General features: G+C 47.8%; 15 protein-coding genes across 18 annotated transcripts; 7 read left to right on the top strand and 8 right to left on the bottom strand.

Moving 5' to 3' along the window:
- Positions 1 to 166: 166 nt before the first annotated feature.
- On the bottom strand, positions 167 to 754 carry LOC122620826 (mitochondrial intermembrane space import and assembly protein 40-B). Its single transcript, XM_043798462.1, has one exon. It carries the CDS (start codon positions 752 to 754, stop codon positions 278 to 280), a length of 477 nt encoding a protein of 158 aa, XP_043654397.1. The 3' UTR covers positions 167 to 277.
- Positions 755 to 769: 15 nt separating this feature from the next.
- Positions 770 to 1360, bottom strand: LOC122620827. 2 transcript variants are annotated; one of them, XM_043798463.1, is made up of 2 exons: positions 1179 to 1352; positions 770 to 1073 (listed from the first exon to the last, which is right to left on the bottom strand). In XM_043798463.1, exons 1-2 carry the CDS (start codon positions 1208 to 1210, stop codon positions 770 to 772), a joined length of 336 nt encoding a protein of 111 aa, XP_043654398.1. In that variant the 5' UTR covers positions 1211 to 1352. The 2 variants fall into 2 exon arrangements, 1 of the variants encoding a protein (XP_043654398.1); XR_006326155.1 differs by having other exon boundaries at positions 931 to 1097; positions 1179 to 1360.
- Positions 1361 to 1519: 159 nt separating this feature from the next.
- LOC122619275 lies at positions 1520 to 2253 on the bottom strand. The gene is made up of 2 exons (XM_043796101.1): positions 2118 to 2253; positions 1520 to 2042 (listed from the first exon to the last, which is right to left on the bottom strand). Exons 1-2 carry the CDS (start codon positions 2147 to 2149, stop codon positions 1730 to 1732), a joined length of 345 nt encoding a protein of 114 aa, XP_043652036.1. The 5' UTR covers positions 2150 to 2253; the 3' UTR covers positions 1520 to 1729.
- A 28-nt stretch (positions 2254 to 2281) lies between these two features.
- Positions 2282 to 3663, top strand: LOC122619274 (DNA repair protein Rad51 homolog). The gene is made up of 3 exons (XM_043796099.1): positions 2282 to 2423; positions 2482 to 3038; positions 3092 to 3663. Exons 1-3 carry the CDS (start codon positions 2349 to 2351, stop codon positions 3465 to 3467), a joined length of 1008 nt encoding a protein of 335 aa, XP_043652034.1. The 5' UTR covers positions 2282 to 2348; the 3' UTR covers positions 3468 to 3663.
- Positions 3664 to 3667: 4 nt separating this feature from the next.
- Positions 3668 to 5732, bottom strand: LOC122619273 (PC4 and SFRS1-interacting protein). The gene is made up of 3 exons (XM_043796098.1): positions 4923 to 5732; positions 4041 to 4843; positions 3668 to 3982 (listed from the first exon to the last, which is right to left on the bottom strand). The coding sequence occupies exons 1-2, from the start codon at positions 5604 to 5606 to the stop codon at positions 4082 to 4084; spliced, it is 1446 nt and encodes a 481-aa protein (XP_043652033.1). The 5' UTR covers positions 5607 to 5732; the 3' UTR covers positions 3668 to 3982; positions 4041 to 4081.
- A 468-nt stretch (positions 5733 to 6200) lies between these two features.
- Positions 6201 to 9885, top strand: LOC122622568 (dual specificity protein phosphatase 18). Its single transcript, XM_043801123.1, has 2 exons — positions 6201 to 6567; positions 9105 to 9885. Exons 1-2 carry the CDS (start codon positions 6485 to 6487, stop codon positions 9703 to 9705), a joined length of 684 nt encoding a protein of 227 aa, XP_043657058.1. The 5' UTR covers positions 6201 to 6484; the 3' UTR covers positions 9706 to 9885.
- LOC122622567 (mitochondrial nicotinamide adenine dinucleotide transporter SLC25A51) lies at positions 9845 to 11757 on the bottom strand. Its single transcript, XM_043801122.1, has 3 exons — positions 10876 to 11757; positions 10660 to 10789; positions 9845 to 10599 (listed from the first exon to the last, which is right to left on the bottom strand). The coding sequence occupies exons 1-3, from the start codon at positions 11424 to 11426 to the stop codon at positions 10285 to 10287; spliced, it is 996 nt and encodes a 331-aa protein (XP_043657057.1). The 5' UTR covers positions 11427 to 11757; the 3' UTR covers positions 9845 to 10284.
- A 597-nt stretch (positions 11758 to 12354) lies between these two features.
- Positions 12355 to 13260, top strand: LOC122622569 (60S ribosomal protein L32). Its single transcript, XM_043801124.1, has 3 exons — positions 12355 to 12380; positions 12729 to 12828; positions 12891 to 13260. Exons 2-3 carry the CDS (start codon positions 12736 to 12738, stop codon positions 13200 to 13202), a joined length of 405 nt encoding a protein of 134 aa, XP_043657059.1. The 5' UTR covers positions 12355 to 12380; positions 12729 to 12735; the 3' UTR covers positions 13203 to 13260.
- Positions 13261 to 13528: 268 nt separating this feature from the next.
- On the bottom strand, positions 13529 to 15145 carry LOC122622566 (serendipity locus protein delta). The gene has a single exon (XM_043801121.1). It carries the CDS (start codon positions 15014 to 15016, stop codon positions 13724 to 13726), a length of 1293 nt encoding a protein of 430 aa, XP_043657056.1. The 5' UTR covers positions 15017 to 15145; the 3' UTR covers positions 13529 to 13723.
- A 407-nt stretch (positions 15146 to 15552) lies between these two features.
- LOC122619102 (serendipity locus protein alpha) lies at positions 15553 to 17362 on the bottom strand. Its single transcript, XM_043795816.1, has one exon. The coding sequence runs from the start codon at positions 17275 to 17277 to the stop codon at positions 15685 to 15687; it is 1593 nt and encodes a 530-aa protein (XP_043651751.1). The 5' UTR covers positions 17278 to 17362; the 3' UTR covers positions 15553 to 15684.
- A 139-nt stretch (positions 17363 to 17501) lies between these two features.
- On the bottom strand, positions 17502 to 18978 carry LOC122619103 (serendipity locus protein beta). The gene is made up of 2 exons (XM_043795817.1): positions 18648 to 18978; positions 17502 to 18594 (listed from the first exon to the last, which is right to left on the bottom strand). Exons 1-2 carry the CDS (start codon positions 18976 to 18978, stop codon positions 17600 to 17602), a joined length of 1326 nt encoding a protein of 441 aa, XP_043651752.1. The 3' UTR covers positions 17502 to 17599.
- LOC122619106 (sex-regulated protein janus-A) lies at positions 18957 to 19965 on the top strand. 3 transcript variants are annotated; one of them, XM_043795822.1, is made up of 4 exons: positions 18957 to 19075; positions 19146 to 19307; positions 19366 to 19490; positions 19593 to 19965. In XM_043795822.1, the coding sequence occupies exons 2-4, from the start codon at positions 19166 to 19168 to the stop codon at positions 19683 to 19685; spliced, it is 360 nt and encodes a 119-aa protein (XP_043651757.1). In that variant the 5' UTR covers positions 18957 to 19075; positions 19146 to 19165; the 3' UTR covers positions 19686 to 19965. The 3 variants fall into 3 exon arrangements, with proteins under 3 accessions (XP_043651757.1, XP_043651755.1, XP_043651754.1); XM_043795820.1 differs by having other exon boundaries at positions 18959 to 19079; XM_043795819.1 differs by lacking the exon at positions 18957 to 19075 and having other exon boundaries at positions 19118 to 19307.
- LOC122619105 (sex-regulated protein janus-B) lies at positions 19798 to 20581 on the top strand. Its single transcript, XM_043795818.1, has 4 exons — positions 19798 to 19965; positions 20030 to 20185; positions 20243 to 20367; positions 20434 to 20581. The coding sequence occupies exons 1-4, from the start codon at positions 19914 to 19916 to the stop codon at positions 20521 to 20523; spliced, it is 423 nt and encodes a 140-aa protein (XP_043651753.1). The 5' UTR covers positions 19798 to 19913; the 3' UTR covers positions 20524 to 20581.
- A 269-nt stretch (positions 20582 to 20850) lies between these two features.
- LOC122621445 (sex-regulated protein janus-B) lies at positions 20851 to 21612 on the top strand. The gene is made up of 3 exons (XM_043799300.1): positions 20851 to 21165; positions 21218 to 21342; positions 21398 to 21612. Exons 1-3 carry the CDS (start codon positions 20955 to 20957, stop codon positions 21509 to 21511), a joined length of 450 nt encoding a protein of 149 aa, XP_043655235.1. The 5' UTR covers positions 20851 to 20954; the 3' UTR covers positions 21512 to 21612.
- A 194-nt stretch (positions 21613 to 21806) lies between these two features.
- LOC122620073 (zinc finger protein 771) lies at positions 21807 to 23411 on the top strand. Its single transcript, XM_043797363.1, has one exon. It carries the CDS (start codon positions 21860 to 21862, stop codon positions 23219 to 23221), a length of 1362 nt encoding a protein of 453 aa, XP_043653298.1. The 5' UTR covers positions 21807 to 21859; the 3' UTR covers positions 23222 to 23411.
- Positions 23412 to 23503: the final 92 nt, after the last annotated feature.

Below are 23503 nucleotides of genomic sequence, written 5' to 3'. Positions count from 1 at the left end.
AGGGAAAACCGCTAAACAAGTTTATTATAAACATTTTAATTTATTTTAGCGTTTTATTTCGTTAACTAACTTAGAAAACGAGTACATTTTATTGAAATAAGCACCATGCCCTTGCAACAATACTTTTGTTAGTTCGAGACTTATCCGGCAGATAAATAGTTCCCAGTCACGATAGATTGAAGCCCGACTGGCCACCAGCCATGACAAGCTTTATTTATTTTGTACGAAGTCACACCTAGCTCTTATCTTAATGTAGGACATATGTATGTACTCCGGCCTAAGCCTTGGGCACCACCGAACTGCTATTGGGGGTCAGCACCTCATCGCCGCCTCCATTGTTGCCCACATCCGCCAGCGGATCTGCGTTCTGGCCACCAACTGAAGCGGCATCCGTGTCCAAGGCTTCGCTCAAGCCATCATCGTCGTCGTCATCGCCGCCAGATTTGTTGTACACGGTGGGGTACTTCTGGAAGCAGTCGCGCATCTTGGTGAAGGCATCGTAGCAGTCCGATCCCTTGGGATCGGCGGTGCTGTTCTGGAAGCAGGAGAAGGCCTCGCGGAAATCGACGCCACAGGGACCGGTGGCCATTCCGCCGAGACAAGGACAACTCCAGTTGATCTTGCCATCCTTGGTGATCACGCCCTCCGGCTTCTCTGGCGGCGGCAGCTCGATGGTGCTGGGCGTGGCATGGTCCTCCTTGGTCACGAAGATCACCTTGTCCTTGCCGTACTCCTTGCAGTAAGAGAATGACATCCTGATGCGGTTAAGCTAGTTAAATGCTACGAACTCCTCGGGGGATTCCTCGAAATCCAAGGGCTTGCGGGATGTGCTGAGCACCTGAAAATGGCAGGGCACGTCCTGGTAGTATCCTATCAGGGCTATAGCGATGCGAACGCGAACCAGGAAATTCTCTGGCACCCGGAGAATGGAGCGTTTTTGGCTGGAGCTAAATTTCACAATGTCCAGTGTGGTTTGTCCACCGATTTCGCCAAATATACTGGCCAAGGAGCTGTGGATGCAGCCAAAGAAGAATACGGGCGTCAAAGTCACGGAGTCTGGATCACGGAGTTTCCTGGCGATTAGAAACGTGCATTATCTTAATTATATTTGCATGATGCACGTGCGCACGTGGGGAATGTGGGGCTCTACGGAGCGGCAATTATGCCTCGGAACTCACAGCTTCACGTCCAAATATTGGTAACCACTCATGCTTTGGGTGCAAGTGCCAAGTGCCTTTGTTTTTTGGCGGAAACTTCGGGAAAATTCGTCCAAAAGTTGCCGGTCAGTGTGTTTTTTATGTAATTACTCCCCTTGTTTGCTGTTTCTTTCTGCTTCCCAAACAGCTGTGCGCCGCTAGAGATGGCAATTCGGCTTATAACAGTAAGAAGTTTATAAAGAAATAGCCAACAAAAATAGCTATTCATTTATAAATATAAAAAGGTGCAGACTTATTGTTTTAAAATTTATTGATTTAAATGTTATCTTAACGGTCATAACAAATGTAATCTTAAATGCACTGTTATTGAAATGGTTTACCCTATTTGTGCTTTTGTAGCTTCTTATGCTCATGGTTACCACCAACCCTGATGGCATTCAGGTTCCTTGTGAATGGCAATAAAATCGGATCACAGTAAAATCAGTTATAATTGAAATTCAAATTTCTAGTGACGGTTACAATATATATAGTTCTATAATTGAACAACGAATGAAATTGCATATGCCATATCGCTAATCCTCAAAATTTGGCAGCCCTGAGAAAGTCTTTTCAATGCTTTTCTCAAAGTCTAGCGATGATTTAGAGGTCTCCAATATCTCAAAATGACAGGGCATTTGCTGGTAGTGACCAATAAGAGAAATGGACTTGCGTATTATATCATGCAGTTCCTCTGGCACTCGAAATACAACGCGATGTTGCTGGGCGCAAAACTTAACGATCTCCAGTGTGGGCTTCTCTTCGCAGAAGAAACTGTCCAGGGCGTCAAGAACGCAGCTTCGAAACAGGGCTGGGGTCAAAACTACCGCATCCGGATCCCGAAGTTTACTATTCAATAGAAAGAAAAATACTGAATTTAATAGGAACCAAGTTGGATTTAGTTTTTCAGTCTCTGCTACTCACAGTTTAATGTCGAAATAGTAATGGTTCGCCATGGTGATCTTGCGCGTCCGTTTTAGGTGGAGACCACTGTAGTAATATACGTAGTCTGCGCGTTCGGGGCGAATGGTTAACTCCTTTGCGGTGAATTGCGCGCCGCGCAGTCTTTTCACGAAATTCTCTCACGCAAGACGAACAATTTAAAAAACGAAACTCGAAACAACAAATAGGCAAATTTTAGTTCGAAACTGTCAAATGGAGAAGCTCACGAATGTCCAGGATCAGCAGGAAGAGGAGGAGGAGGGTCCGCTCAGCGTGGCCAAGTTAATGGTGAGTAGACTGCGATCTCGACTAGGATTGTGGGCATTCGCTAATACTCTCCTTCCAGGGCGGCAGCATCACAGCAAAGGACATCAAGCTGCTCCAGCAAGCCAGTCTACACACCGTGGAGTCGGTGGCCAATGCCACCAAGAAGCAACTGATGGCCATCCCCGGGTTGGGCGGCGGCAAGGTGGAGCAGATCATCACGGAGGCCAACAAACTCGTGCCTCTGGGCTTTCTTAGTGCTCGCACCTTCTATCAAATGCGTGCCGATGTTGTGCAGTTGAGCACGGGCTCCAAGGAGCTGGACAAACTGCTGGGTGGTGGCATTGAGACGGGATCCATTACCGAAATCTTTGGAGAGTTCCGCTGCGGAAAGACGCAGTTGTGCCACACTTTGGCAGTAACCTGCCAGCTGCCCATCAGCCAAAAGGGCGGCGAGGGCAAGTGCATGTACATCGACACGGAGAACACCTTCCGTCCCGAGCGATTGGCTGCCATCGCGCAGAGATACAAACTGAATGAATCCGAGGTGCTGGACAATGTGGCCTTCACCCGTGCCCACAATTCCGATCAGCAAACCAAGCTCATCCAGATGGCAGCGGGCATGCTCTTCGAGTCCAGGTACGCTGGCCTATTCTTTAGTATACATCATTTAATGATATAATATTTCGCAGATACGCTTTGCTGATTGTGGACAGTGCCATGGCGCTCTACCGATCGGATTATATAGGTCGTGGGGAGCTGGCTGCCAGACAAAACCATCTGGGCTTGTTCCTCCGCATGCTACAACGCCTGGCTGATGAGTTCGGAGTGGCTGTGGTAATCACCAACCAGGTGACTGCCTCGCTGGACGGCGCACCCGGCATGTTTGATGCCAAGAAGCCCATTGGCGGGCACATCATGGCCCACTCCTCCACCACGCGACTGTATCTGCGCAAGGGCAAGGGCGAGACACGCATTTGCAAGATCTACGACTCGCCCTGTCTTCCAGAATCGGAGGCCATGTTCGCCATTCTGCCGGATGGTATCGGAGACGCCAGGGAGAGCTAGTTGCTTATTCATAGGTTTTGATAATACTAGGAATGGAGCTGTCCCCCTTAAGTTGCATTTCTAAAGATGACTTATCCATAGATTAGGACAAAGTGCTGGAGCTCTATATTATGTTAGGAATTTATCTATATAAATTAAGTTTTTTTTAATGTTTGCTTAGAATGTAAAGGATAACGACAAAATAAAGCAGCCGTTGCGAATTTGTATATACCATCTATTTTTAATTCATTATTATTCAAAACATCTACAAACTTAGTAAATATTTAGGGGTCCGAAGCTGAAAAGCTTTTAAGTCTGGTGGTAATAATAAGCGGATGCGGCAGGAAAAGTCCCATCCCGAGCGCTGCACGATATGCACCTGGCAGGCAAACAGATGTAAGGTTCAGTAAGGTTCTCGTAAGGAATTTAATTGAATTTGTATCCTAGAAATTAAGCAATAGCACACTCGGCTCATTAAAACTTCGTCATCCAGAGCACGGTCTTAAAGTTGCCTGGCTTGTAACGCTTAGGAGTAACTGAAATAAAAGAGAGGGTCTTGAAGAATAGGGCTTAACTCAGCGGAATGAAACCTACCTTATCATACAGTTGCTCTAGCAGAGCTGGCTCTCAAACATTCACTGTGGAGCCGACTCGGCTGAACCGGCGGCCTCCTTGGCCACAACCAGGTTGTTGTATCCGCGCTCGTTCATTCCGACGCGAAGGTTTTCGTTGATATTTTTCGTGTAGGTCTTGTAGATTTTCACCTTTTCGCAGAAGTCGATCCAAAAATTGTCCTCGCTCTCGGGCTCCGGATTGAAGAGGCTCTTGAAGCCATCGTATATGCCAGAGGACACCTTGCGAATTGTCTGCGCCCTCTCCTTGAACTCTACCTCGTCGGAAAGGTCCATTTTCCAGAGTTCCAGATTGCCCACATATCGGCGCAGTCGTCGCATTATGTCCACGCACTCCGGATTGCGCAGCAGCATCAACTTGGTGAGCTCCACCTCCTTGAACTGCTCGAGGATCTCCAGGCATTTGCCCACATTGGCGCGTCGCAGACCCAAACACTCGCGCAGCTGCTGGGATAGTTGAATGAAGTCTCGTTCCATGAAGAGGGCATCCTCGTGCTCAATAAGCTCCTCGATGAATCGCAAAGCCTCCTGCTTGGGTATCTCGCTGCGCGTTGGCTCCACCACGATCCTCTCGGGCATGGACTCTGGTTCGATTTGACCGCTCTCCAGTTTCAGTTTTAGTTCCATGGCTTCTTTGCGGGCGTTTTCCATCCAGGCTTCCTCGGCAGCGGCGCTCTCGAAGGATTCCGGCTTGTTGTAGTTTATGTCGATTCCCAAACACTTGGCTGTGGGCATGTACACCATGAGCATCTCGTTCCGGATGTTCTGTGCGGGCAGAATTAGAAATTAATATACATTAGTGTCAGATGGAAGTTTTGCACCCGCTTTATTTGATCACACTCACATTGACGGGCCGTGACCGCTTCTGAATTGGAGTAACTGCTGCCGTGGGCTTGGATTTCTTAACTGATTTCTTGCTGGATGTGGGCGCCGCAGGAGCCGGAGCCGAACTAGCAGCGGGGGTGGCTGCGACAGTAGCCAGACCCTCGGTGGGAACCCTTCGCTTGGCCGGCGGAGAAGCAACTTCCGTGGCGGCGGCTTCAGCGCCTGCTTCACTGTCGCCATCCACATGGCGCGGTGGTGCCTTGGTCTTCCGGTTGCCGCTCTTTTTGGGCTTATCGGCCGGTGTCGCGACAGGTAAAGCAGTGGGTGCCTCCGGCTCCTTTACCTGCTCCGTCTTGACGACATCGCCAGATGCGGGCGGAGCAACTGGCTCTGCGCCGCCGCCGAGCAAATCGATGGGCGCCGAGTCCTCGCCGCGTAGGGCGCTCTCGATCTGCTCGATGGCCTCGATGAACTTGGCCCGCTTCATGATCTTCTCGGTGGCGAAGCGCTCCTTGTTGTTCGCGTACGGGAACAGATCCTCCACCTTGATGTTGGCCGTTTCGCCCGTGCCGTAGAAGTAAACATTGTACTTCTTGTTGTTGTTGCTCTTGGTGATTTTGGCCGGCCACGGCGGATAGCCCTTCACCTTGGCGAACACCAGGTCGCCTATGTTGTAGGACGCGGCCGCCTTTTCCTTGCCCATTTCGGATTCGCTCTAGCTCGTTAGGATCGCGTGCAATTCCAATCTCTTTTCACCGGATTTCTGCGGCGTCTGCTTTTCGTCTCGCGCTTTCTTAGATATGACAGTGGGCACCGATAACAATCGACGTCGATGTTTTGCATTTGGTTGGAGTGGTGAGTGTGGCCAGCTCAGCAGCCAGTCAGCGGTGGTTGCTCACATGTGCGTTGGTGGGAATAGGGAATGGCGGAACTGGAACATGGCGGGCTTTTAGTTTTTGACTTTGGAATTTATGAAATTCAATTAAATAAAGAGGAGATTACAACTTGAATTTAAATGTGGTTATGTTGCCTATCACATAGTGAAAAGCCCGGCACCCCTAAAACAGTCTCATTTGGTGTCCTGTTATTCAACTAAGAATGTTTGGTATGTTTAAAGCTTGAAATTGACTGATCCCCGTAATAACACATCATATTTAGCAGCTACGCCCAATGCACGCGGCATGCCCACCCAATTACGAGTTCAAAATCGTTGGCAAAGCTCCCACAGGTGGAAGTTCGTTGGCAGGCGATGCCCAGTTTCCCACCTCGTCGCACCCACACAAAACACCTTTGGCGCACGCACCTCGGCGCGCAAATTCACCACATCAACTCGAACTGAAAACGTTTTTCGAAAGCATTTCTGTTCGTCGGCCAGTCGTCGTTGGTTTGCCAAAAAGACCAGTATTGTTCCCCCACGAGTTTCCAACAGAACTTCACTTTGTTTACCGAATCGAATCGAATCGCCGGAGAGCAAGCAAGGCGGAAAATAGTTTTTAAATTTGGCCTGGAATCCGCGGAATTTGTTTATTGTGGAGCGTAAATTCCCGATTAAGTGGCGCGCGAATTCTTCAGCCCATAGCCATGCAGGAGTTAATAGTCAGCGGCATCGCCATCAGCGGCGTCCCCTTTGCCAATGAGACTGTCGATAAGGAAAATCGCCAAAAGTAAGTAATTACACGCACATGTCGCAGGTTCCTGCCAAGTACAAATTGGTGTCGACACTTGAGCCCGTTTCGTTAGCCACAAACACTAAACTAGCGCCAAACACTCTATTCAAGGTCGCTATGATGTCACCTCGGTGAACCTTTGTTGCTGCCTACCAGCTAATTGGTTCGGTTTATAAATAATTACACCTGAATCGAGCAGCTAGTCAGTTTTACTTGGTAGAATAGTGCAATAAATGTGATATAAGGTTTCAAAGTCATTACAATGCTTGCATTTTGAACAAGGCTTTAGAGTAATTGCAATCAGCAGTGTCTATTATATTTCATATTAGTTATCAGTTTTAAGATATTCATACAAATGTCATTTTCCCCTTAAGATACAAACTCCATACATATGGCAAAGAACAACATATGCAACCCATTTCGCCACATGCGTTTTTCAAATCCTATTTGTTTTTGAGCCAAATTCCAATCCGAATGCCGACGTACTTACATGCGAGCATATTTCGCAAGTGTCCCAATTTATTGAAGGCGGAAATCGAGTCGGAACTGAAAGCTTTTCATTGAAATGCATAATGCATGGGCATGGCTGTATTTGAATATTTAAATATTTAAATTATTCTTGAGTTTTCGGCGCATTTCTGGCATTCTTTATCGGACGGAGGCCCTGACTCTGACAATTGAATTCAAGGACGGCATAATTGCCAAAATGAAATTAGTCATTTATCATGGGGCAGACGGAGGTCTGTCTGCAGGTCTGTCAAAGTTTTGGCAGTGAGAAAATGCGGATTTTTCGGCCCCAAGGTAAATCTGGGAGCCCAAAATCTGGGATCTCAAAATCTGGGATGTAAGGAATCTTGCGATGCCTTTTCCACGATGATTAGACTGATGACTAGTTTGATAGGCTCAGAAGATCAGCGAATTCTGCCCACCCATTAACCTAGATTCCCCCGAAATAACAATCATGTGATGGACAATGGAGACGAGCCCAGCGACAAGGATTTCAGATTCCATCGCTCCGTGGCGAAGTCATAAATAATGGAGGTGGAATTCGAAAACATCTCAATTTGTTCTTGCTTTTATTTTTGCATTCGGCGATCAAGTGAATAACGAAAGCATCGGGCGGTGTGAAATATTTTAATTTCACTTATTTTCAAATCAAGAAATTTTCTGCCGATGCCTCTGGATGCCACTTTGGTCTAGTGAAAGTGACCGATGATTAATTTTGGCGCCGTGCCAGTGGAATTTGTGATTATTATTTAATGACGACGACGAGTCGCCGTAAACATATAATAAAACCAAAAGAAACAAGCCATTCTGACACACAGAAGGTGGCAATACTCTAGTAGTTTTGAGAGGCTTTCATGTAATTTTAAAATAAATGTAACTTGTTAGTACCCCAAAGGTGCTCAAAGGTATGCAGCTTTATATTTTAGGAAGGGAACTCAGGTGACTTTTCAGAAACATTTTCAAACTCTGCGAATTTCTTGAGCTTCTTGTGAAGGGTATAGCTACGTCGTCTCGGAATCAGTCGAGTGTTTAATTTTACATTTACATTCCTCAGTGGCAGGAGCTTTTGGAGGGCGATGACAGCAGCGGAAGATGGAAGGGGATTGGCACCTTCTATTTGATCTGTGGCGACTGGGGGAATGTGGTTGCCGGGGGATTGGAAGATTGCGATGGAAAGGGGGCGACGAGGAACCAGATGGCAGACCTCTGTTTTCGTTATAAAGTTGGAACTTAGGAAGTGTCTCTATCAAAATATGTATGAAAATATTACATAAAGATGCCAATGACTAATCCCACTGATATGTATCAGTTATCTAAGGTAACTGACCTCTTAGCTTTGCCTAGCCAAACAGACTAAATCCTAAGAGATCGAAGATGCAGTGGTTAGTATCCCATTATGCGATGACTGATCTGTTTGTTTACGCATTCGCCAAATACCATTATAGAACCAAGCTATTTTCACATCGCCTCCATTTATTATACACTCCGCGAAACTAATTATAAACGGGCATTTTTGAGGTGTACAGATACAAATTTGGCTATATACATATGTAGGTATTTTGGCAATATGTTTATTGTTTGTGCCTACGCAGCGCAGAGAACCATGACGTCGGCCCATAAATACGTAGGTGATGGGATGGCATCGAATGGGATCTGGATGGGTTGGGTTGTTTTTCGATGGATTCGATGCTTTAGTTTCCATTCACAAAATTAACCAGAGAGCTGTGGGGCAGTACTACGCAGAAGATACACGAATACCTGCCACTTGTTTATGGCCCATTTGTGTGTTTGGCTTAGCAGCAGTTGTTCGCCTTTGTTCGCCCGCGAAATGTTCTTGTTTTATCGGGTTTTTCACCCACTTTGAAGTGCACCAGGTTATCCAGCCAAAATATTTACGCAGCACCATTTGGCAGAGTCCCCAAATCTTTTGTATCCATGCACACCTATAGAATTGCATAAGCTTTTCTTTGTTCGCAAAAACACAAGTCCATAATACTTACTATTCTGTGCTCTTTGATTCCTTGCAGCCAGCTAAGTGCGTCCAAGTTAGAGGACCACACACCGTTTCCCGGCCTGTCCCGCCTCACCCCATCGCTGATCCTCTGCGGAGCTGCGGCTGTGGTGCCCGCCTACATGGACAAGCTGGGCGTGAGCTGCGTCATCAATGTGGCGCCCGAGCTGCCGGACACACCACTGCCCAGCCAGAAGAGTCCGCTCTACCTGCGCATCATGGCCCAGGATCGCTCCGAGGTGGACCTGTCCAAGCACTTCGATGAGGCGGCCGATCTGATCGAGGAGGTGCGTCTCTCCGGTGGCTGCACGCTGATCCACTGCGTGGCCGGGGTCAGCCGCTCGGCCAGTCTGTGCCTAGCCTATCTGATGAAGCACGCCGGGATGAGCCTGCGCGAGGCCTACAAGCATGTGCAGGCCATCAGGCCTCAGGTGCGCCCGAACTCGGGATTCTTCCAGCAGCTGAGAAGATACGAGCTGGAGCTGAGGGGCAGCAGCTCGGTGGCCATGGTGTACTTCGCCTCGCTGGACAAGGAGATTCCCGACATACTGGAGCCCGAGTACAGGGCCATGGAGGACTTCTACCAGCGATACCGCAGCTCCCTTAAAAGGCGGTAGGCCGCCTGGTGTGCCGCTCTTAATCTTATTTGTGATACTCGTACCCTACCACTAGACCTAGATTAGATCTTTAAGTTCTGTGTGCTTATAGATAACCATGCAATGCTGAAACTTACATAAGATGTACGCCTAAGCTTCGTAATTACAAATACACTTTTATTTTCGTTTAAGAACATTGAATTTACCGCGTAAATTAATCAGTTTTAGTATCTTCAATGAATCACAAAGTCATTAGCGAACAAACAACACACTCGTATTATATCGCACATCATCTAGTATTATTTACACGTACTCGAATAGTAGCTAACTAAACCGTAACTCGTAGATTGGGTACCTTTAAATGCTCACGTTGTATTGTACTTGGCATCCGCGGGGCGAATTGAATAGATATACAGATATGAGGAGGAGGAGCTGGCGCTCTCTGCTTAGGATGTGTGTATGTACATTAACACCTAGAATTCAGCATCGCAACTTAGACGAGACTTAAATCAAACGAAATAATTGGCTAGCTAAAGGCAGAAGTACCGTTTGTGTACAATCAGCTAAGTTAACTCTAGTTCTACTCCCGAAACGTCGCATTTACTCCGAGGCCAGTGGCAACTGGGGCTGCTGCTGCATCACTTTCTTTAGGTTTTCGTACGCCGTGTTCATGATGCCCCAGCTGATGAAGGAGCGGCCTGTGTTGAAGGCGCATCCGCGATAGAAGTTCCCGATGCGGCGATCGCGCTCTACGTAAATTCGCTTGCACGCCTGCCAGCTGCCCTCTGACCGCTGGCCCATCTCACTCTGCAGCGACACCTTGATCACGTTGAGCGGATAGAATATTGTGCTTATGCTCGCCCCGATCACGGCGCCTGCTATGAACTCCTGGGCCGTTCGGGTGGACACGGATTTCTGTGGATTGTTTTTAGGTTATTTAGTATGTTTCTTCAGGTGATCGTGGTCTATACTCACTCTCTTAGGCAGCCGGCCGCTGGCCTCCTCTCGCAGCACAAAGAATAACGCGTTGGACAGGCCGTTGCGCCAAAATACTGGTTCAAGTCCCCTGTAGAGCTCCCGGTAGCCGTGGTGGGATACCACATACCTGCGGAAGCATAAAAAGACATGAGAAGTTGTCTATCCATCACAAACATACGTTTGGTGACCTATAGCCACCTCTGCCCTGCTCACCTGAATGCGTTTGGTGTGTTGGAGAAGTGCTGATGGAACTTGGAGTCCGCCAGGAGTGTTTGCACCCGTTCGAAGGGCAGGAGAATGGACTCGGCGCTACCGGCGACCACACCCGCTATCACCTTGGCCCCGTAGTCGTTTAAGTGGTAGTCCTCCACGAGGTACCTCCTCGTCCCATCGAACACCCCGAACATGATGGACAGAGAGATGGTCTTCTGGGCGAGCGGCGGGAGCATTCCGCGGTACAGAAAGCCCAGTCCCTCGTGACGCAGCTGCGCAAAGGCCGAGGTGATGGGCACTCCGTGCAGCATCTGCCGAAAGATCATCTTGTAGATGGGATAGGTGACCGCGATGTTGACGAAGGCAGCTCCGCATCCGCAGGCGAACTCCTCCCACTGAAAGGAGCCGAAGAATCGCTCCGAGAAAACGCTGCCATGCAGCAGTTTCCCCGCATCCCCGTCTCCGGGGCTGTGGGGTCTTCCGGATGGAAACCTTTTGGGGGGCGGTGGGTCGGTGGTTTTCGCGACGTTTGGTGCTCCATCGTCTTTCATCTTGCTGCTGTCCTATCTTTAATTCGGGCGTGTGGAGTAGTGCGCATTTGTCACCGCGTTACCATTGTAACTACTCACACACGGGAATTGTGCTGGTTTGTTTTGGTTTCGATTCGCATTGGTTTTAATTATATAATAATGAAGAAGAACCACGGTTTGACGGCCACCGACAGTGTGACCGTCACTGGACCTCTGATGCATACCACAGGACTCTGTTATCCAAATTCTTCGCAAGGCAAAATGGTAGCAAAAATAATTATTTGTCCTATTTAAATTTGCAACAGCGGCTTTGAGGTTTGTAGCCGCACCTTTCGGAAATGTCAAACTTGTGCTTTTAGCTCATTGAGTAAACTAAAACGTAATATAACGTTTATTTAAAATATTATTAACAGAGCGCTTAACAGCACTTCCAATTTTTGACCGAATCACCCTATGCTCTGGGCCAAAGACCACCCTGTATACCAAGAATTTATTTGGATTGGACTGTTGTAAAATCCACGACTTGGTGGCTCATAAATCAGCCTCCATAAGCTCAGGAACACCTTCTTCTTGATCACTTCTTTCAGCTTTTTACCTTTCCATTGCCTTCTTTTTATTGTTGTTTCACAGATGACGGTGCTGTGAAACGGCTATTTAACAGCTGTTGCAACCAGTGTACTGCACAGTGGGACAAGAGGCAAAGCATGCTAATACAAATACGAGTTCTATCAAGCTAAAAATCATTCTATCCTTTGTTCCACATACAGTCGCAGTTGTTCCTATCGTCCGATTTATAAATGATTATACTTGCAAAAATTTTATAGCGCGCAAAAATTTTAATTTCACAACCGATGTTTCGCAACACATTGCTTGGCATCGCCACGAACAAAAATATCGGTGTGAACATCGACGCTCGACGTATCGATGTTTTTTCACACCACTAACTTTTTCTTTTCGCTTCTGGTTTCCGGCAAGGTATGTGCGTGATTTTAGGCCCACGTGTATTTCTATAACTTTTTAGCCGTAATTCTCGGTTTTGGCGGTTTTAAGTTGAACTAAGTTGGTCCGTGCGCCGTTCGCAAGTTTGCGGTTCGTATTTCGACCGAATTCGGACTGATTCCTGTGAGAGTTCGCCAAATGGCTTCTGTTTGTGTTGGAAATTCGTGGGGCAACATACCGGAAACTCAATGGATACTGGCAAATAAGCCACCCCAGCCTTGTTGATTTACGCATTAATGTGCATTATTAGTTTGATAAGTGATAAGCCCCGTGGGCCAGTTGATGCCCAGTGCTCTAATGACTGCTTTTGTTGTGCCCTTCCAGCTTCAAGATGACCATCCGCCCAGCATACAGGCCCAAGATCGTGAAGAAGCGCACCAAGCACTTCATCCGCCACCAGTCGGACCGATATGCTAAGCTGTCGGTAAGTTCTAACGAAGATTGTTTGTTAGGAAACCCTCGTTTCATCAACTTCTTTCCTTGCAGCACAAATGGCGCAAGCCCAAGGGTATTGACAACAGAGTGCGTCGTCGCTTCAAGGGACAGTATCTGATGCCCAACATCGGTTACGGATCGAACAAGCGCACCCGCCACATGCTGCCCACCGGATTCAAGAAGTTCCTGGTGCACAACGTGCGTGAGCTGGAGGTCCTGCTCATGCAGAACCGCGTTTACTGCGGTGAGATCGCCCACGGCGTCTCCTCCAAGAAGCGCAAGGAGATCGTCGAGCGCGCCAAGCAGCTGTCGGTCCGCCTCACCAACCCCAACGGTCGCCTGCGTTCTCAAGAGAACGAGTAAGCTTAAGATTCTTGAGAGTTCTTGTAACGTGGTCGGAATACACATTTGTAAACGTTAATATACCGGACTTTTAGTTAAAAGGATGTGCGAATGCCGCGTGCAGTTGTCTTTCTGAGATTGGGATAGCATCATCGATGTAGCACCGCCGTACTAATAACATCTGCATGTAAATTAGTTGATCCAGAGATTATGGATATTGCTGATAGGAACTGTCTTGAACAATATAGATTCCTTTACGTGCCAAAACTAACCAGCATCAATACTTTTTTGAACATTTTTGTTATAGATAGTTTATTCGCCCTTAGGATTGAAAAAGAAAGTTGATATAAAATCATAGTTATATATTTTCATGATTATGTTACAGAACAGGGTACAATTATTTTGAAAAACGCTTCAGTCTAAATCAAACGCCATAAATCGAATACCAGTAAATTATATTTTGTAGGTTTCTACAATAATCAAGTACAAAGAGGAGGAAATATTCTAGGGAAATACAATTACTTATTGTAGGCAATGGTAGTTTATTTCAAGACTACGTCGTGATCAAATTGCAAGTGGTGCTCGAGCTCCTTCTTGTTCTCGAAGTTCGTGTTGCAAATGAGGCAGAAGCCGCTGTTCTCATCGTTGTCGGACATAATGACGGTGACGGCCGCCTCCGATTCGTCGACGTCCACATGCAGCTCCTCCACCACCTGCTGCTCATCGGCGGGCGCCTCCTCCCGCACCCCGTAGACCACGTCACCCTCGTGGGTCTTCATGTGCATCTTGAGGGTGTAGCGCTCGGTGAAGGACTTGGGACAGACGGAGCAGTAGTGTCTTGGCCGGTTCTCCTTGTGGATAAGCGTGTGATGGTTGAAGGTCTTGCGCGACTTGAACGACACATTGCAGATGCTGCAAATGATGGGATTCTCCTCGGCCTCGTGGCGCAGCCGATGGTTGTAGAGCAGGTTGTCCTGGGAGAACCTCAGGCCGCACTTCTCGCACTGGTATTTCTTCTTGTCCCAGTGCATGCGCATGTGGCGCAGGGTGTTCACTGGGCGCGAGAAGCTCTTGGGGCAGTAGCGACACTGCTTTTCCGTCTTGCCCTCGTGCAGATTCATGTGCAGCTCCAAGTACTCCTCATCGCGCCGGATTACGCCGCAGATGGGGCAGATGTGGTTGGGCTGCTTGGAGTGCTCCTCGCTGGTGTGCTTTTGCAGTTGATACCAGGAGTTGTAGACCTTGCCGCAGGTGGTGCACTCCTGCTTGACGCGCTTCTTCGTGGGTCTGTCCTCGCCGTCGTCGGACTTGCCATACTGGGCCTCGGAGTCGCCCACCTCCACGTCCTCGCAGATAAACTCGTCGTCGTCGTCATCTTCCTCCTCATCATCGAACTCTCTCTTTATCTCCGAGTCGGACTCCTCCTGATCCTTGACCAGCTCCACGAACAGGGCTTCCGCCTCGGCGTCAGCATCTGTGTCGGCATCGCTTTGGGGTATTTCCACCTCCTCCACGAGTATGTCCTCGCCGGACTCCGGCACTTCGAACTCGGACTTTAGAGCGCCCTTCAGCTGGTTAGTCAGCCTCTTCTGGGTGGTCATTAGGTTCACCATGATCGTGTCGTAGTCGGAGAGCTCCTGGAAGCAGCGCGGGCACAGCCGGGCGCTTGACTTCAGGTCCAGCGGCGTCTGGATGCAGTTGGCCAGGTGGGTGAGCACCAGAGACACTGTTTTCTGCGACGACGGCACCTTGGCCGACAGCTTCTCGTAGCGTATAGAGCTGGAGGAGCCCGTGTCGTTCAGCTCAACGGCGCCGCAGAAGAAGCAGGTGTCCATTGCGCCGACGGTTGTCCTTACAGCGATTCCGAGTCTAGCGGCTTTTGTTTACAACCTTTTAAATTGTGTATGGAATTTAATAGAGTTGGCAAAATGATGAATATCGGAAGCTATACTAAAACGCGTGAAATGCAACCATGGCATCATGCCCACCAGGGCTGGCGAACGATGCCGAATGACGCTAGGGCCGGAACGGTGGGAATGGAACAGGGTGTAAAAATGTAAAATATGTGAGCAGATATTTAAAAATTATTTTTGCTAACTATTGAAAGCGGATATTAATTGTTTGAAACTGTTTTGAAAAATTGATATATAAAACATGTTCAATTTCATAATTACGTTTGTGTACTGGTTTCCATTACTCAAGTGTAGGAGTAGAATTTTATTCGGTAATTTATTCCCCAAAAATTATTTAGATGCGCAATTTATATGAGTTGTTTATAACGGTATGTTTTTATTGTATTTTATATAAATTATGCGAATGGCTTCAAATTAATGAAGTAATTACATAAATGTAGAGAACACAATTGGCTTAGGTAGCTACTTAGAATTGTTGTAAAGGATATGTTCAATCTTAATTAAACACTTCAAGCTAATGAAGCATTAAAAAATTGTTTCTTATATTTTCTATAGACGCGCCAGTGTATTTAGAATATGGCTTGCCCCGCTCAATCTAATCTAAGAATCTCGGTGATTTGGAAACTAATAAGATCGCTTTCATTGTGACCGGATTCAGCAAGTGAGTCCTGTGGCCCGAAAACTGAGCAATTCCCGGTTTGTTTTACAAAGGAGCGATGTCTTTTGCCAATGGATCGACTGTTCCGCACAAAAGTTCGGGTCGCATTTGAGGGAACCTGAGCTGCAGAGGCAACTGAGGACTCGGGTTCCAGGTTATCCTTGCTTATCAAGTCCCTCAGCTTGGCCAGAACCGAGTACAGTATCTTAAGACGCTTCACAATGCGCTTGGGATCCACTGGGATGTCCAGATTAACCACTGCCTGGCACTCCCGCAGGATCAGGATGAGATCCTTGTGCACCCGCTTGCCATCTTCACTGAGTCCTGAATAATTAACGGGCAGCCGAAAGTGTTCCACCAGAACACCGCCCCTCTGGACAATCAGTTTCAGATGGTTTCTGTCCTGAACGTGGATCCTCTCGCCCAGCATGTCTAGGTAGTTGTTGATCAGGGAGCAGCTATCGATGATTTCGTGGATGACGTTCCGAAAGATCAACAGCTCCTGATTGAAATGTTCCTGCAAGACTTCCGCGTGGTGCGAGGATGAGATGGACTCTGGCAACTGGAGAGCTGGCACAATGCAGGCATCCAGGGACTCCAATGAAGCCAGACAGCTCCTGACAATCGTCTTCGTTTTGATGTCCTGCGAGAAGGCTATGGCCAGCACTCCAATCTGCTGAATGCGATCCATATTGGTGTCGAATGCAGAGATTAGTTCCTGAGCTCCCACAGGATCCCTTTGCAGTGCCTCCTTCAGCTTCTCCACCGATGTGTTTTCCAGATCTATGAGACTGACGAACAGCAAGTGCAGCAGTGCCTCATTTAAAAAGGATTCCAGCGCATAGAGGGCACGCTCCAGGGAGAGGGCCTCCAACTTCCGATGACCACTGTTGGGCTCACCCGCCTCCTCGTGGAAAGTGGCACATTCGGTGAGTAAGGTCTCGCACAGAGCAGTCAAAGCCTTCTTGTCCGACTTGATGGCCACATTGGCAAAGGCCAGGGCGTGGCGAACGATGTGATTAACTATGCTGGCCAGTTGGTAGGTGTCCTCCGTGAAGCTCTCCTCCAGAATGTGCAGCGAGTTGTTGCTCTGCTGGGCCAGCTTCTCCATGTAGTCGTCCAAGTGGTCCAGTGCCAGGTCCATTAGCTCTACGAAGGAGTGATCCTCTAGGTTCTTGACTGGGGCTACGTTGCTTTCCAGTTGCGTCAAGGAGACGAGCAGTCGCCGCAAGCACCAGTCCAAGCGATCGAGAAAGTGCTGCCTGGTCATCTGCGGTGCCTCCATGCTGATGGTCCTCTCCAGGTGGGTGATGCAGGTTACCACCTGGGTGAGGCACAGGAAGATGGTCTCCACATCCAGGTTGGCACCGCTGGGTGCCACCTCCGGCAGCCTGGCTTTAAGATCGCTGGCAAAGTCCAGGAATGTGGCGCAGAACTCGTTCAGCCAGCCAATGTTGCCGGTGCTGCTGTAGCCCTCGGCGATCAGCTCGCTGCAAGTGTTTAACTGAACCAATAACGACTCCATGTTTCTCTATGAGATGTGCTCCGGAAGACAGAAATATTTGACTGAGTTGTGGCAGACGGCTGGACACCTTTATATATGCCGAGATCACAGGTAGAAAGGACCTCTTCAGGGGATTAAAAAACATCTGCCTATTTTATGGCCACAGCCGGGGAAAATTCGCGAAATACGCGGAATCCGCGATGTTACCTGCTAGATCTCCTGGAAAACGGGCACAGAGCTGGGACTTTCCGTCAATGATTGTTTAGATTTAATTTTATGATACATACGCGCGCTTATGCACCCATCAGCTGGGCTACTTAGATTAATCTAGCAAAGGACTACCCTAAAAGAACGTGGCGGTGGCTTCCTTGGCCTCCGCCGACTCCGGCTTCTCGACCGGCTGGTGGACTCGCTTGTGCACCTTCAGGGTGTACTTGTCCACGAACGACTTTTCGCAGTCGGGGCAGGGGTAGCGCGGCCGGTCCGTCTGGTGGGTGCGCAAGTGGTGCTTGTAGGTGCGCTTGGTCTTGAACTGCTGGTGGCACACCTCGCAGATCAGGGCGTTCTCCTCGGCGTCGTGCCGCATTAGATGGTTGTACATCAGCCAGGAAAGCGAGAAGCGTTCGCCGCACTTATCGCACTGGTACTTCTTTTTGTCCCAGTGCACTTCCATGTGGCGCAGGACGTTCCGCTTGTGGGAGAACTTTTTGTCGCAGTAGCGGCATTCCAGCTCCGTTTTGCCCTCGTGCAAGTTCATGTGCAGATCGAGGACTTCGTCGTCTTTGACTTTCAGGCCACACACGGTGCAGGTTGCGTGCTCGCTCTTCTGGCAGGTGTCCGCCTTGATGTGCCGCTCGAGAACCTCCTGGCTGGAGAACATCTCGCCGCATATATGGCAGGGTATCTCGGTGGTCTCGGTAAAGAACTCCTCCTCCGACGACGGCATGCTGTCGTCCGGCTCGCTGAACTGGAACTCCTCGTCCAGCATCTCCTCCTTCATGAACTCTTCGCACTCATCCTCCCCAGGCTGCTTTTCGGGCTCCTTGAGGGCGGTGGCCTGGATAATCTTGAAGGCCGGCACTTGGACGCGGGCTCTTTTCGCCGCCTGCTGCTTGGTCTCCGGCTTGCCCTCCACTTGCCTGCAGCCGAGCAGTGCGTCCGCAATCTGGCGCTGCACTTGGCTGAGATTCCTCACCAGCCGGTCGTAGTTGAAGAGGTACTCCAGGCAGTCCCGGCAGGCGGTAGAGTTGGGCAGGAGGTCCAGCCGCTGGTTTATGATCTTCTCGAAGTACTTCAGTATATCCTTGATTGGCTTAAAGGTTCCTGGGACTATGCAGCCTGTGAAAAAGTCGGCTATTAGGAATTCCGAGCAGGGCGGAAGCAGGCTTTACCTTCTATCAGCTGGAACACGCCCACGGACTTTTCCTTGCCGCAAACGAAGCAAAACGGACGCGTGGAGCTCATCTCGTCGCCTTGGAATCCAATCGAAAAATTCGGCTTAAACAATTTAATTTGTGTATATTTTGTTGTGAACGCCAGAGCTGTGCCGATAGTGGCGATGGTATCGACGGTGGGCTGTGGTGTAATCGATATATTTTTGGTCACTGATAGCAACGTTTTGTTTTTGAGCTTGTTAAATATTATTGAAATATTCAAAGATCTCGTTGAACACAAAAAGTTTAACCGAATGTTAAAAAGAATTTTCTCTGCTAACGAAATCATTGAATATTCTTCCTTCAAAAGTATCGATAGATACAAAAATAAAAGTATTTGGTCACATTGTTGGACATAGGCAGCAGCATTTTTGGAAAATTTGCCGGTTGGTAAGAAGTTAAATACTATTATTAAAAACTTTTCCACTATGAATCGCCTCCAATTGTTTTCCAAAGGCCTACGACTGATTCACAAAATGTCCGAGGAAGCACTTGCCGGCGTGCCATTGGTGCACATCAGCCCAGAGGGCATCTTCAAATACGTCTTGATCAATGTCATCGATGGAGGAGATGCCTCAAAGGCAGTGGTCCGCGGCTTTGACGACTGCACATGGCATGGTAAGTTGGACTAACCTTACCCATAACACACCCATTTAACCTGGTTACTATCCCACAGCCGACATCTTCGACCGCGAAGAGGAGGTCTTCAAAAAACTGGGACTGCGTGCCGAGTGTCCTGGTGGCGGTCGCATCGAACACAATCCCGGAAAGAAGTACCTGAAGGTGTACGGATACTCGCAGGTGGGTCTATTTTGAAGGTGTCTTTCAGTACTTCTGTCAGCGAAAGGGTGGCTAGGGAGTGGATGTATTGAAAACATTGCTAATCAGATCTTTATATTTTAGGGCTTTGGAAAAGCTGATCACGCGCAGACGAAGCGCATCCTGGCCACCAAATACCCGGACTACACGATCGAAACGTCTGACGAGGGATATTAGCTGCAATCAACGCCCGAAGACTCCACATAAATACACTGAAATAAATTCAGCATTAGCTACGATCCTAGGTGCCATGAATTTTTCGGAACTGGCATTTAAAATGGAAAATTTTTTTTGAAAAGCAGTTAGTCTGTAGCTTTGCAACTGCTCACACTAAACCTTTTCGGATCTAAATTTTTCAGGTTGTACGCAAATTTGGCTTCTTTTCCTTTCCTTTGGTTAAATAAAATGAAAATGTTGAAGTCATTGAGTCTACTTCCCCGTACTGTTTCTCCGTTTCGTAAGGCTTAAGAATGTTAATACGTCTAACAATTGTAATGAAGGCGTTTTGTTCTTGCTCTTAGAAAAATGTTATTCGACCGATCTGATCAGTTTGGTAGGCATTCCCCGGGTCAAGATAACCAAGGGTCAGAATCGTTATTTGTTAGTGAATATTCATACGCATGGCTTCACGAAATACGGAAGAGTTATTGTCCGAGGCGCCGATGTCGACAATCACTGTGAGTTCCCACTGCAGGAAGCTTATCCTTAAGCAGTCTATCAAAGCCTTCTTTCAGTGACGGTGTTTGACTCCATTTTGGAGGAACTAGAGCCACAGGGCATCTGTGCGAAAATCCTCGGTGGTGGAAGGATTCTCAACGAGGCGGACAGCAAGAAAATGAAGATTTATGGCACCTCTAGGGTAAGTAGAAGGTTCTCGGTCCTTCGTTCTTGGAGCTCTGGTTAATGGTTTCTAATGGGTCCTCAGACATTCGGCAGTGCTGATCACACAAGGACGAGGAATATACTTCATTCGTGGACCACATATAAGGACTTCAAGATAACCGTTAAGAATTAAAGTTGCATATATTTCGAAAATGTAAATTTAATATTAATTAAAAAAATCGAATATAAAAGTAGCGCTCTTTTTGCATATTATAAGGGGGTTCCTTGAAAAGGGGATTGTAATGATCTGAAAATGGTTGATGCTTTCATTTTGAACGAGAAAGAGTAATAATAAATCTAAAAATTCAGTTCGTTATATAAATTCTTTCGAGTAATGCAACATGTAGTCGTTCATACAAATATTTCATTTACAGAATATGAAAGCTCAGTACTTTTTAAATTATCACATGTGCCACGATTTTTGTGTCAGTTTCTAATTTGGCATACGACCTGAAGGCTTCTGATGAAATCAGTCTAGCTGGAGCCTTGCTACCGTTCGGACCAGATTCTTTTCGGAATATTTCATCTAAATTCTAGTGCCTTTTTCTTAAAATTTTTCCCAAAATGAAAACGCTGAACCTTTTGGCACCTGTTTCGCAATTAGTTAAGCCCATTCGAAGACAGAGTGCCTCGCGTGTCAACGCCCTTTTGATAAATGTTCCTAGAGTTCAGCTTTCTAGTGGCAAGAACAAGTACCTTTTGATGGTGATTCACATGCACGGTTTAACGAGGTTCGGCAGGACTATTGTTCGAGGATCCACCTCCAAGGACCACGGTTAGTTCTGCTAATCAGTTTAGTGCATGTGCTTTAATTGTTCTGTTTTCAGAGGAGATTTTCGAGCAAATTCAGAAGGAGATGGACAAAATTGGCATATGCACTAAATGCCTGGGTGGAGGGTTCATCAGCAACAAGGAGGAGAAGAAAGTAATGAAAATTTACGGGTGCTGCAAGGTAAGTGGATGGAGTCGCTTACTATCAATCTGATTGCTAAAGAGACTATCCTCAGACTTTTGGAGAGGCGCCGCACGGCAGGACGAAGGACATCCTGCTGTCTTGGACGAAATTCCAGCATTACAATATCATCTTGCCCAAAAAGAATTTGAACGCGTATCAAGAGTGACACAGTGAAGACGTTTTAAAGCTTGTTTAATTTTTCAAAGCTGCCCTGTTGGCACTATATTTTATTTAAAAAAAACAAAGTAAATACATGGCTAAATATCATCCATTCGTTTTTTCACTTAGTAAGATACGAGTTTACAGCTTTTAATTTAAGTTTTAGAGCTACCTTTTTGGCAATTTTAAAATAGGTACCGGCGCGTAGCCAAAATTTAAATTTAAAATCTGAATCGTTAAGGAAGTGAACTAGATCAGTGTCCCGATTTTCGATAACCGATAGCGGCACAATCGCAGCACTCGTCCCACTGGACGGTCACACTGGCTCGAAATTGTAAATAAATTTCAATCAAATATGAATTGCTGCATTTGTCAGTTCTCGGTGCGCGTGCCGAAGGACATTCACACCGAGACCGTCGGACATCCGCCGGTGCTGATCAGCGACCTGGTACTTCAATGCACCAGAGGCACAGACTACGTCCTCACCGAGGAATCGTCGACGATCTGCAAAAAGTGCTGCGAGAAGCTTGCCAGATACCACAAGTCCATACAAATAGCGCGTAAGCTGCGCCAGGAGATCCTGGAGCTGATACACAGTCCCTACATTTCCAAGGACCACAAGCAGTCGTCCTATAAGGAAGAGGATCTCGACCGGGAAACCACAATAAGCAAGTTCGATGGGAATATTGAGGAGACACAGCATCAGTACGAGGAGGATCAGGAGCAGGAGCTGGAGGGCGTGGGCACCACTGTCACGCTGGTCGGCTCCGCCGGCATCGAGGAGGAAGTGGCCGAAGAGGAGCACACCTTCATTATCAAACAATCAGAGGAAGAGGACGAGTATCAATCCGTAGACTTAGAGCTAGATATCGACAACGAGATTATCATTAACGAGGAGGAGGCCCACGAGGTAGAGGAGGTAGCACACAAGATGGATGAGGAGGAGGATCTATTGTCACATGCCAAGCAAGGGGCCCAGGAAGAAGACTTCTTTAAGGAAGATACCATGAGCGACTTTGACGAGCATCTGGACGGCACAATAGAGTACATAATATCCGATGGCGACGACCAGGAGCAGGACAACGACAGCTCCGGCGAATACACGGTCAACATACAGTGCCCCAGCTGCCCGGAGAAGTTCAGCAGCCGGCGCGCCTACAATGCCCACACAAAACGCGAGCACTTTCCGGGCTACGTCTGTGATCAGTGCGGCAAGACGCTGCAATCGTACTCCGGGTTCATAGGGCACCTACAGAACCACGAGCCCGTAAAGCAGTTCGCCTGCCCCGTGTGCCCGGAACGCTTCAGCCGAAAGTTCCGGTTGAAGCACCACATGGCTTGGCACACCGGCGAAACGCCATACCAGTGCGAAGTCTGCTCCAAGCGATTCGTCCACAAGGTGGCCCTGTACAAGCACAAGATGATCCACGACAACGAAACCAAGCGGCTGGAGTGCCAGGTGTGCGGCTTCAAGACACGGACCAAGGCTCACTTGGAGCGGCACATGCGATCCCACACGGGTGACAAGCCCTTCGCCTGTCCGGTGTGCAACAAGCGCTTCTCCCAGATGTACAACATGAAGGCCCATCTGCGGGAGCATGAGAGTCCCGGAACCAACCGCCATCGCCGCTTCCACTGCCCCAAGTGCACGCATACGTTCATCAACGAGCAGAACTATGTGGCCCACGTTCAGAGAGACGACTGCACGGCAGTTTAGCCCACTATTGAATATATATATAATAGATAATTATATATTGTGTAAGGCCCAATCCCGACCATCATCGTGATCACCACCCCATCAACCGAATGCAATCGAAATCATTTGGCTCATTACGTTCTATCCATGTACTTTTTTATTAAATCTATATGCATTTTGCTCACAAATAAAATATGTTTGATATAATAAATTTATCCGTTACTTGCATATTTCTGCGGTTATTTCAGTTTTCTTAAAAAAATATGTATAGTAAGTGTATGCGTTAACTTATTTAAATAAATC

Source organism: Drosophila teissieri, chromosome 3R (assembly GCF_016746235.2).
Source record: "Drosophila teissieri strain GT53w chromosome 3R, Prin_Dtei_1.1, whole genome shotgun sequence".
Lineage (NCBI taxonomy): Eukaryota > Metazoa > Arthropoda > Insecta > Diptera > Drosophilidae > Drosophila > Drosophila teissieri.
This window is presented reverse-complemented; position numbering and strand designations above follow the sequence as displayed.